This window comes from Penaeus chinensis, chromosome 1 (assembly GCF_019202785.1).
Source record: "Penaeus chinensis breed Huanghai No. 1 chromosome 1, ASM1920278v2, whole genome shotgun sequence".
Lineage (NCBI taxonomy): Eukaryota > Metazoa > Arthropoda > Malacostraca > Decapoda > Penaeidae > Penaeus > Penaeus chinensis.
This window is the reverse complement of record NC_061819.1, coordinates 32,538,878-32,551,377: the sequence shown is the minus strand read 5'-3', so window position 1 is coordinate 32,551,377 and position 12,500 is coordinate 32,538,878. Positions and strand designations below refer to the sequence as shown.

The 12,500-nt window shown below is 43.6% G+C and overlaps 1 protein-coding gene across 6 annotated transcripts in view; it reads left to right on the top strand.

The window, feature by feature from the left end:
* LOC125028450 overlaps positions 1 to 12,500 on the top strand; it is a 31,798-nt gene that overhangs the window by 1,389 nt on the left and 17,909 nt on the right. For 3 of the 6 annotated variants that reach the window (XM_047617857.1, XM_047617851.1, XM_047617852.1), the window contains exon 2: positions 708 to 1,206. In XM_047617857.1, the coding sequence (XP_047473813.1) occupies positions 873 to 1,206 (334 nt within the window). In that variant the 5' untranslated portion in view covers positions 708 to 872. Of the gene's footprint in view, positions 1 to 582; positions 1,207 to 12,500 lie in introns of those variants that run through there. The other 3 variants (XM_047617856.1, XM_047617853.1, XM_047617855.1) reach the window with 2 other exon arrangements.

Here is a 12,500-nt window from a genome sequence, read left to right as displayed (position 1 = left end):
ACGGGGGCAGGGACGGGGACGGGGCAGGGACGGGGACGGGGACGGGGACGGGGCAGGGGACGGGGACGGGGACGGGGACGGGGACGGGGACGGGGACGGGGACGGGGACGGGGACGGGGACGGGGACGGGGACGGAGACAGGGACAGAGACAGGGACGGAGACAGGGGCGGAGACAGGGACGGAGACAGGGACGGAGACAGGGGCGGAGACAGGGGCGGAGACAGGGGCGGAGACAGGGACGGGGGGACGGACAGGAAGGAGGGAAGGAGGGAAGGAGGGAAGGAGGGAAGGAGGGAAGGAGAGAAGGAGAGAAGGAGAGAAGGAGGGAAGGAGGGAAGGAGGGAAGGAGGGAAGGAGGGAAGGAGGGAAGGAGAGAAGGAGAGAAGGAGAGAAGGAGAGAAGGAGAGAAGGAGAGAAGGAGAGAAGGAGGGAAGGAGGGAAGGAGAGAAGGAGAGAAGGAGAGAAGGAGAGAAGGAGAGAAGGAGAGAGAGAGAGAGAGAGAGAGAGAGAGAGAGAGAGAGAGAGAGAGAGAGAGAGAGAGAGAGAGAGAGAGAGAGAGAGAGAGAAGAGAGAGAGAGAGAGAGAGAGAGAGGGATGGATGGATGGATGGATGGATGGATGGAGTGTGGAACGGACGTAGGGAGGAAAGGTGGTTATCATGTCTTCTTTTACTGTTTATTTCCCGTTAACCTTTGCGGAAAAGCAGGTCGAAGAGACAGACAGCCGACAGCAGTCGCTAGCGAGCGAGACTTGGAGCTTGAGGTTCCGATGGGCCAGAGGACACCGTGTTTGTGTGCGAGAGCATCTCAACGTGAGGCCCATCCTGATTCTTCGGTTTTTGTGCTAGACTCGCCACCTGCCTACTCGAAAGATGGCGACTGGACGCAAGATGTCGATGAGTAGCCTGCTGGGCGACGTGCGGAAGGCGGTTAGCCGCAAGATGACAATTCACGACCCGTCGTCCGTGGCGTCGCTGGTCGGCTCCCTCACGCACCTGCGGGTGCTCGAGGAGGACGCCCGTCGAGGCCGCGCCAGCTCCGAGCCTCCCGCAACGGTGCCAGATATCCACAGCGACTGCTACTCCGACGAGAAGGAGTTGGAGGAAGACATTTCGATAGAACCAGAAAATGAGGAGGACGACGAGAGCGATGACGATGAATTCTACATCACCTTCATGATGGATATGCAGGAGAGAGACATGAACGGTGAGCTTAGCTACTGCTGCCCCGCGATGCTGCTACTGGCACTGACGCTAGGCTCGCTCCGTGGGTCTGGCCCGAAGAGCTGCTCTGCTGCACTTCGGACTTCACCGTCCTCGGGCGCTTCTGACTCCCTCACGCTTAAGATTGGACTTGGGTCAACTGTGCTGTGTCCACTAGACCTATGTATTATATTAATATATGACCAGCTAAATTCGGATAATACAGAGTGCTCATTGACAAGCAGCTGATATAGCACAATTTCACTGCGTTATACTGAAATAATAAATATGCCATTTTATTGCAATTTTTATATCATTTTAGTGTAACAAGTGCTGCTTCAGTTTGAAATCTGCTTTTCCGCCAGGTGGACTGCAAAAGCTTTCATCATTCCAGGATTACGAACTAGGAAAAAGCATTGTGCCAGTGCTTTTCGGATGGCTTATGTTTTACAGGGCGCCAGCATTTTCCTCTTTGTTTTGTTTTCGCTCACGAGAACTAAGCATGGTGCTTCTCTTATATTGCCTTTCGCTTTCTGCTAACACCTGTCCATTCGGAAAGTGAAAAGCGGCAGATGTACGTTTCTCCAGACACGCTCGTGCCGCCGGAACACTTTCACACGTACGCCAGTGACTCGCCGTGCCTACTGGGCCGGAGGGGCTGGCGCCCTCGGGGCCGGGGGCGGCGGCGGGAAAGCAAAGAAAGTGTCGACATGTTAACGGTGGAGTAAGCTAGGTGCCACTGCATGTTGTCCTGCATTGAAGCTTAAAAAACAGTTCATATATAGAACCAAGTTATCTAGGATAGCGTTTCAAAGGCATAGCACGCAATCTAGTGGTTCCTATTCCCGTGCTTTCACAAGGCAGAAACCCTCTCTTGAGGCTGTCCAGCGGTTGACCTTGTGTTCCTTTGCAGTTCTTCTGTCTATTCCAGCCCTATGATCGTATTACGGATAGATCACCTTGCTCTGTAGCTCTTGCATAATCTGGGGTATCTACATCTTCTAAATAGCTGGTACTGTTTTTCTGATGTTTCTGTGCTCGAGATGCTTCGGGTTGAATGAACAGGATCTAGACCAGTGCTACTCAAAATGCGATACGCGGCGAGTTTGCAGAGAAGGAAGATGTAATTGTATAGTTTCAGTATAAGATAAAAATGCCACCCGCCCCATTTCGTAGTTATTCTGATTTGCGCTGACATTACTACGAATTGATATTTTCGGGTCGTAAGTAAACAATACAAAGGCTGCTGGTCTCTGACACATTGAAAAAAAACCCTTGCCGGACAGCCTCATCAGATAGATTAAATAATACTGAACAAGACTTCGTATTCTACGCATACGTGTGTGTGAGTGTGTGTGTGTGTGTGTGTGTGTGTGTGTGTGTGTGTGTGTGTGTGTGTGTGTGTGTGTGTGTGTGTGTGTGTGTGTGTGTGTGTGGGTGTGTGTATGTATGTATGTATGTATGTATGTATGTATGTATGTATGTATGTATGTATGTATGTATGTATGTATGCGCGCGCGCGCGCGGCGCGCACGTGTGCGTGCATGTGCATGTGCATATGTATATGCATATGAAAATGTATGTACATGTGCAAATACATGTGTATGTGTATGTACACGTACGTGTGCGCACGGTATGAATATTTTAGTTATTTGACAAGGCTTTTTGGTCTGATTCTAGCCTTTCATTTCTTAGCTTAGGTTACGTGTTTGAACCCACTCTGTGGTAGAGGCAGCGGCTGGAAATGCGTGCGATCTCTCTTGTTGCCTCGAGGCTTCTGAAGCCTCTTAGCGGACAGCTAGAACTCTGGCGTTCCTTCGGAATTGGAGCTTTCGCTTGGGAGGGAGAGCATAAATACAAATATCTTTTTGATATGTCTTTATATATTTTGACCGAGTTATGCAGGTTGCATATTTTCAACTTCTATTACTTTGTCTTTTCAGGTAAAGATCGCATTGTTTGTTGTCCAGTGAGTCCTAGACTGTTCCCCGGGACGGTAAGTAAAGTATTTGTTTTTGATTAGAGGTATTTTACGTCCGGATGGCCTTAGTACACTTTTCCTTCATTATTCATTTCTGTCTTCTAGTTTGATCATTGTTAAGCAAATCTACATGCATAGATATATGTATACAATGTACGTATAAATCCTTTCATTTTTGCATATGAGACTATGTACCTCATGAGTAAACGGTTTTGCATTGAAATAACAATGCCATGTTGAACGTGTAATGCAAATCACAGACCCGTCGATGTTTACCAGTGTTGACGCACGGAAATTATATCAACCATGCGTGATAGAGTAGCATTTGATCCATCGAGGAACTGGCAAGTAAACCCTCTCACCCTGGAGTCTGCATCCCAGAAACACCTCCGGATTTTTGCTCACATTCAGGCACAGGAGCTGCCATTACGCTTGCGCCCCTGATAGCGGTGAGCGGCGCCACAGACATACGTGCAGAAAATACATTATATTTATAGATGTATCGGTAGATATTTATATGTAGATATATATGTATGTAGTTATAGATAGAAAATTAAACAAACATAAACATAAACATCCAGCAGTATGTATGCACGTGTGTAGTTGTGTGTGTATGCGGATAACATACCCACGTCTACAGCATGCACCACGTACTTCCCTTAATAGTGTTGATGAAGCTACCGCCTTTGTGTCCGTAAAGAGACGATATTGCAAAGGCAGTACAACGCAGGGTCCTTCGGGAATTCAGGGCTAAAGACGCGAACGCCACGGCAGGTCTCAGCCCCTCTCCTCCTGAAGTGAGTGTCTGGCGGAGGCGACGGGGAGGGGGGGAGGGGGGGTAGTAGGCCGTGACCCGGATCGGCCCCGGCTGCTCGACGGGAAACAAAATAGCTTATTGATTGGATTTAGAAGAGACCTAGAAGTGGCCCCGAGAGACTGCGGCCTCAGCTCGTCCCTAAGGAGGGGCACGGGGGAGGGGGAGGGGGAGGGGGAGGGGGAGGGGGAGGGGGAGGGGGTTGCTATTGTGCGGGGTTCCCGTTGCTCTTCCTGCTGCTCTTCGCCATCGATTCGGGGGCGGGGGGGGGGGGGGGGGGGGACGCACGCACGATGGTCGTCGTCGTCGTCGTCTTCGTCGTCGTCGTCGTCGTCGTCGTCGTCGTCGTCGTCGTCGTTACCGTCACCGTCACCGTCGTCGTCGTCGTCGTCGTCATCATCGTCATCATCGTCATCGTCATTGTCATCGTCATTGTCATCGTCATCATCATCATCATCATCATCATCATCATCATCATCATCATCATCATCATCATCATCATCATCATCATCACCATCATCACCATCACCATCACATCACATCATCATCACTTCATATCATCATCAACAACAACAACAACAACAAAAAAATAACATCGTCATACTGATTTTTTATTGCATACCAGAAATTCTTTTAATTATGGTGAAAAAGACTGTGCGTGTACATGTGTGTGTGTATGTGTGTGTGTGTGTGTGTGTGTGTGTATGTTTGTGTGTGTGTGTGTGTGTGTGTACCAAAGGGAAGAGGTGACAAGGTCTACGTCAATTTTGTTTTTGTTGCTTTCGCGTTTGTTCCTGTGCTTTTATTGGCGCGCGATTTCCTTTTTTTTTGCGTCGAGAAACCTTACGATAGACGTCGTTTTCAAGTATTTGTTCGCGGGAGTGGTTTACGTTCGCGGGACCTTTTTGCTTCTTTTGAGAAAGTTTTTTTTTTCTTCTTTTAAGTAGACGAAGATTTCCCCGACGATGTTGCTGTTTATTTTGTGACTTCCAGTAGAAAGGTTTTGATCACTGTACATGTTATTCGGCTTTCTGGCAACATCATTTAGGTCGTCTGTGTGGAGGCGGAACATGTGGCTGATTTTCCGAGAGCTTTGTGTGTTTGGAGACCTGTTGTGAGTAAAACAGCGAAAGGAAAAACGAATATGCCTAGGGCCTTTTCGCATTATTGCTGCTTCTTGCCCCGAAGAAGCAGTAGAGCGAAAGGGCAATCGGTTTGTTCCCCTTTGAGACGTGCGTATGGGGAAGGGCGGGCATCACGAACACTTTACTTCTAATTGGAACCCCGCTTTTGGAGGCCCAGCGCCGGAACTAAAGCGGCCGGAGGAGGGGTAGTTGTAGTAGCACCGCTCCCCCGATGCGAGCACTTCTCTCCCTGGCATGGTCGACGCCCACCTGCGATTCCTGGTCCAGTGACTCGGCCGCCGCATTCCCCTCGGAGCGAATGTAAACAAACGGGGCCTCTATAATTGGTGATATTACGCCCAAACCTCCATAACAGTTTATTTGATGCAGGTATCCGGTTTCGAGGATTCGCGCGGCGTCGCCATTGGCATGTTGTGACGTAGCTTCCGGAGAATTGAAGCCTATTCATGTAACAGAGCCACGCCTTCCCTGTCGGAGGTGACGCTGAAGTTCACATTAGATTATGATGAAACGCTTGGCACGTTGACCTGCAAGCCCGTGGGAGGGCACGAAGGACACGATGCTCTTGCTGACGTTGTTATTGTTATAGTTTTTGTAATGGTGATGACCGTATAATATTAGTAATATTGAACATGATAATGATAATAGTAATGATAATGGAGATAATGATCATGATAATGAAGATAATGATCATGATAAGGAAGATAATGATCATGATAAGGAAGATAATGATCATGATAAAGAAGATAATGATCATGATAAAGAAGATAATGATCATGATAATGAAGGTAATGTTCATGATAATTAAGATGATCATGATAATGAAGATGATGATCCTGATAATGAAGATAATGATCATGATAAAGATAATGATCCTGATAATGAAGATAATGATCATGATAAAGATGATGATCATGATAATGAAGATGATGATCATGATAATGAAGATAATGATCATGATAATGAAGATAATGATCATGATAAAGAAGATGATGTTCATGATAATGAAGATAATGATCATGATAATAATGAAAATGCTAATAGTAATGGTAATTAATAACAATGGTAAATATAATATTGATCATAATGATAGTATTCATGATAAAAATAATAATGACTATAATAGTGATCCTGGTAATGATGGTAGAGGATAACGATAACGTGATGATGATGACGATGATACTATAGATGGAGAAGAAGAGGATAATGATTAGAATAATAATGATGATAAATGATAAGAAATAACATTAATGGCAGTTATTGTTATTATTTCTTTGTTACTGTTTTTAATCATGATTGCTAGACATTAATTTTATTATTATTATGTTATGGGAATAAAGATACAGTGACGAAGAAATATTAATAATGATAATGATAATAAAAACAGCAGCACCAAAAACAAAACGAATAATAAAGATGATGATGATGATGATGATGATGTAGATGGTGGGCTTAATTTTTATTTTGTGATGCTTTTATTTGATATTATTATTATTATTATTATTATTATTATTATTATTATTATTATTATTGTTGTTGCTGTTTTGTTATTGTTATTGTAATTGTTATTGTTATTATTATTATTATTATTATTATTATTATTATTATTATTATTATTGTTATTATTATTGTTATTGTTATTGTTATTGTTACTAGCAGGACACGTGGCAGTTCAGTGGAAGAAAAAAATAAATAGGTACTTCTCACCTCCACGATCCCTCTTTCACCTTCCCCTTCCCTTTCCTCCCCCCTCCCCCTCCACCCTTCCCCTTTCCCCTTCCCCCTTTCCCTTCCCCCTTCCCCCTTCCCCCTTCCCCCTTCCCCCTTCCCCCTCCACCCTTCCCCTTTCCCCTTCCCCCTTCCCTCTTCCCCCTTCCCCTTCCCCTTCCCCCTTCCCCCTCCCCCCTCCCCCTTCCCCCTTCCCCCTTCCCCCTTCCCCTTCCCCTTCCCCTTCCCCTTCCCCATCCCCTTCCCCTGCCCCATCTCTCTTTGCTGTTTTGTGGTTCTTCCCCTCCCTCCCCTTTCCTGTTTAGGCCCCGTGTGAGTGTGAGTGTGAGTGCGAGTGTGAGTGTGAGTGTGAGTGTGAGTGTGAGTTTGTGCCTATCATTTAATATTTGTTTTCAGTTATCAACTATTGCCCCCATTTTACATCAAAATGAAACGACTACAACTCGCAGTCGCTTGGAATATGAATACGCCGGCGTGACGTAGGAACGAACGAAAGGCAGCCAGAATTGTATATATTATCATGACTATCATCAGCTTTTGTCATCTATCATCTTCATCTTCATCTTCAATTATTATCATTATCATGATAATATTATGTTTGGTACTTTCCATGCAATTAGTATTACCGTAGCGACTAATATTGAATTCTATATTTTAGTAATTACTTTTAGATATTGGTAAAATTCTTGTCTTTTGGAGTTTGAAATGAATAAATAAAGTTCCAAGCGGCAGCAGGAAGGACGAGCAGTAAGCGGGCGCATTCAATGATAACGAGAGTAATAGTGATAATGTAATTGATATTATAGAAGTCATTACAATGGTAATAAAAACTGATAATGATGATGAGGAGGAAAATTATGATAATAATGACACGGGTAATCATAGTAATGATAGGGAAGTTTTTTTTATGATAGTTCTTGTAGAACATTGACTTTCTTTCCCTCGTTTGTGGCGTAACATCACTGGATATCCTGTTGGCAAGTTTTCGTTTTTTATAGAACGGAAATTAATCACTGCAATCGTTCTGCACTATTTTCCGCCTTGCTGATGGGAGAACGAAGAGGCCGATTCGCATAAAGATAGATATGAAGGGATGAAAAAGACGCGCTTGGGATTTATTTATGAATTGGCGAGCAGAAGCAGTGAGATGGAGGGATCAGCTGATGGCTTTCCGTTCACGGGGATGTTCTGCTTATCTAACGAACTACGAATACATAAAAAACTAGATTCAAACACAGAATTAGTATTTATTTCGAAAACTGACTTAGTATTTATTTAGAAAACTGACCCGGCATTTATTTAGAACACTTGACTAAGCACTTATTTAGAATACTGACTTAGCCTTTGTTTAGAGTCATGTGCATCGTCTACTCTGAACAACACCCCACGAACTACATGCAGCGAGATGGATGGACGCGAAATGCTTAGCAGTACAAGTGATCTAGTCGGTGGCAGTGACGTCGGCGGCGAGGGGGAGGGGCCCGGTGGCGGCGGCGAGCGAGGCCTGAGGGTCACACGGATCAGTCCCGCGCGTCTCGTGGTGCAGGAAGGACGGCGTGGAAGAAGTGCGGCGATGTGTGTCCCAGTGGGTGTGGGCGAGAGTTTTCGTGTTTGATTTTCCAAAGTTATATACATGTTATATACATGTATATCCATTATGTGCTGTAGCAGTGTTTGCTTTTGTGGGTGTTTATACGTTACGTGTCTTTGGTTTTTTGTTCGAATATATATGTATGTACTTATTTATACACATTTTTATACTTATATACATACATACATATACATATATTGTGAATATAGATATATGCATATATAGATATAGATATAGATATATAAATATGTATATATATAAACATCAAAGACACATATACACATATACAAATATATATGTATATTTTTTATATGTATATTTATGTATATATGCATATATATATATGCATACATGTATACAAGGATATATATACTGTATATGTATATATATATGTACACATGTGTATATGCATGTGTATATATATATATATATATATATATTAATATATATATAAATATATACGTATATATATGTATGTATACGTATATATATATATGTATATATATATGTATATATACGTATATATATGTATATATACTTATATATATGTATATATACGCATATATATGTATATATATACGGATATATATGTATATATACGCATATATACGCATATATATGTATATATACGCATATATATGTATATATAAATATATTTATACATATTTATATATGTATATGTATATACATTAACATTATGTACGCATAAAAGTGTGTATATATACATATATATATACACATATATATACACATATACATACATATATATACATACATATATAATGCATCTGCATGTACATATACATATCTATACATGTATATACATATGCATATACATATACAATAGACTGTACATATACATATACATATACAGATGCTTATACTTATACTTATACTTATACTTATACATACACATACACATACACATACACTTACACATACACATATGCATTCACATACTCATACATATACATACGCATACGGATATGCATATGCATACATATACACATACACATACATGAATGCTTGCATGTGTATACATACATACATGGATACATGCATACATGCATACATGCATACATACATACATACATACATACATACATACATACATACATACATGCATACATACATACATACATACATACATACATACATACATACATACATACATACATACATGCATATGTTCATACATACATACATACACACAAATATACATCATACTTGCATACATTCATATATACATATATCATACATACATACATACATACATACATAGATACATACATACATACATACATGCATATATTCATACATACATACATACAAACATACAAACATACATCATACTTGCATACATTCATATATACATATATCATACATCCATACATCCATACATATATTCATACATACATATCTTAATACATATAAAATACACATATTCATTCATAGATACATACAAACATACGTACATACATTCATATATACATATATTCATACATACATGCACACGTACATACATATATGAATACGTACATACATATATGCATACGTACATACATACATGTATACGTACATGTATATATGCATACGTACATACATATATTCATACGTACATACATATATTCGTACATACATCACATGCACACAAACGCTTACTCATGCATGCATGCACTCACAGACAGACATACATACACATGTAATATACTAATGTGTATAGATGATCAGTGTCTGCATTTTTGTTTACGTGGAATTCTGTGATGTACAAATCCTTTCTATAGATGAATGGACTATGATTTCATTTTTTTTTATGGAAACCGGGATGAATTTCTGCCATGTTTTTTTTTTTTTTGTGGAGGGATCGGACAGTGCGTGCATGCAAGCACAGCGAAAGTGATTGAGACTGGTCTGTGCACGTGTATCTGAGCTCAAGCAGCTCCCCCGCCCACGCCATCGTCTGCTCTCCTGCTTTTGTGATGCCCGCCCTGAAGGAACCAGTGGGCGCGGGGCTCCGTCCACTTGGCGGGCGGAGGGCTGCGCAGTGGCGGGCTTAGACTCGCGGGGATAACGATGTGACGAGTAGCGGAGGTGGAGTAGGGGTAGAATAGGAAGACGAAGGAGGAGACGAAGAAGAAGAAGGAGAAGAGGAAGAAGGAGAAGAGGAAGAAGGAGAAGAGGAAGAAGGAGAAGAGGAAGAAGGAGAAGAGGAAGAAGGAGAAGAGGAAGAAGAAGAAGAAGAAGAAGAAGAAGAAGAAGAAGAAGAAGAAGAAGAAGAAGAAGAAGAAGAAGAAGAAGAAGAAGAAGAAGAAGAAGAAGAAGAGAACTACGGGGAAAGTGGAAAGTAAATGTTGAATATCGAGATCACGATCAAGAGTCGTCTGTGCTATAAATAGGCGATTACTGTGCGTGTGCAGCCGAGGGTATTGCTGTGCGTTGCCGGAAACCCCGCGGACTCACCCCGCGCGCGCGGGGCACATCCGACGCGGTGCTGACGAACCCTTGTATAACCGCGGTGAGAACTCCCTCGGCGGCGTGAGGCATCGCGTGAGTCAACCTGCAGCGGTGTGGTCCTCGTCGGGTACGCGGGGGCGCCTCTCGCGAACGCCGCACCGCCGCGCGATCTGGGGGGCGGGGCATATCCTGGGCATAGCGGCCAGCTGTCGTCCTGTCGCGGATCAGCGGGCCGCGGATCGGGGCACGTTGCTTTTCTTTGATGTTTCGCTATTGCGTTTGTGTTGGTTTCCGTAAAAACAAGCAAACGAACAAGAAATAATGATTATTTTTACTCTCTATCTCTTTCTCTTGCTTCCTTGCTCCCTTTCGCTGTCTTTTTCTCCTCTCTTTCTCACTTTCTTTTTCTTTCTACCTCTCCCTCTTCTTCTCCCTCCCTCCCTACACACTCACGCACACACACGCACACTCATACACATACACGCGCAGTTGCGCTTCAATGTCATTTTGTCCCGGTTAAGCTGGGATTTCGTGGGTATGCGGAGATCCTTGGCAGAGCTGTGGATATGTTGGTTTGGTGCAGAATGTTGTTGCAAGGTTAGGGTTTCGTAACAGCGAAGTCACTCTGTCCAAGCAGTGGCTGTGTTCTTGTTTGATGTTCCCTGTCCAGCCATCGATCTGTGCATTATGTGAGTCATTCGTTTTTTCTTTGCATCACCCTTCCACCTTCCGTCTACCTCTGTGGGTTTCCATTCGTGTTTCTGTCCCGTCTCACCTTTCCTCGATGTCGGAATTTCCGATTGGTGAACTTTGTTCCGCGATCGTGGGGCTGTGCGGTGGTGATCTTGCACCCTCCCTCTTGCGTCATTTTGCCATTTGGTGGGTATTTGGGGTACAAGCGGATGCCGCAGTCTAACCCAACTGTTTTTTTTTATTTTTTTATTTTTTGAGTTTGGTACAGCACCGCAAACTCGGTGACTGATGCTCGTGGTTGCCGTTTGAGAGGGAGCGAGAAAGAGGTGGGGGGGAGGGGGAGGTCGGCCCGACGGGGGGTTGGGGCTGTCGGAAGGTGTGAGGTTCCGAGGGGAGAGAGGCGCGGCCGACACCCGCCCTCGCGATCCCTCGATTCTTCTCTTGTCTTCAGGTTCCCGTCTTGCTTCTTCTTTGATGAGTAGTGCCACGTGGCATCAGTTGCTCTTCTCTCTCTCTCTCTCTCTCTCTCTCTCTCTCTCTCTCTCTCTCTCTCTCTCTCTCTCTCTCTCTCTCTCTCTCTCTCTCTCTCTCTCTCTCTCTCTCTCTTTCGAGCATGTCAAGTGCCAAGCAAGTTGAAATATTACGAAAGGATGGCGAGGGAAGGCGTGAGTGGGACGGGAAACGGAACGCCCCCTCACCCCCTTTCCCCCTCCTCCGTCACCTCAGCCATCCTCCGTTTCCTCCCCCTGTTTTCTCATTAGACTCACTCGTCCTCTCCCACGGTCGAAGTCTCTCTCTCTCTCTCTTTCTCTTTCTTTTTCTCTTTCTCTTTTTCTTTCTCTTTCTCTTTCTCTTTCTCTTTCTCTTTCTCTTTCTCTTTCTCTTTCTCTTT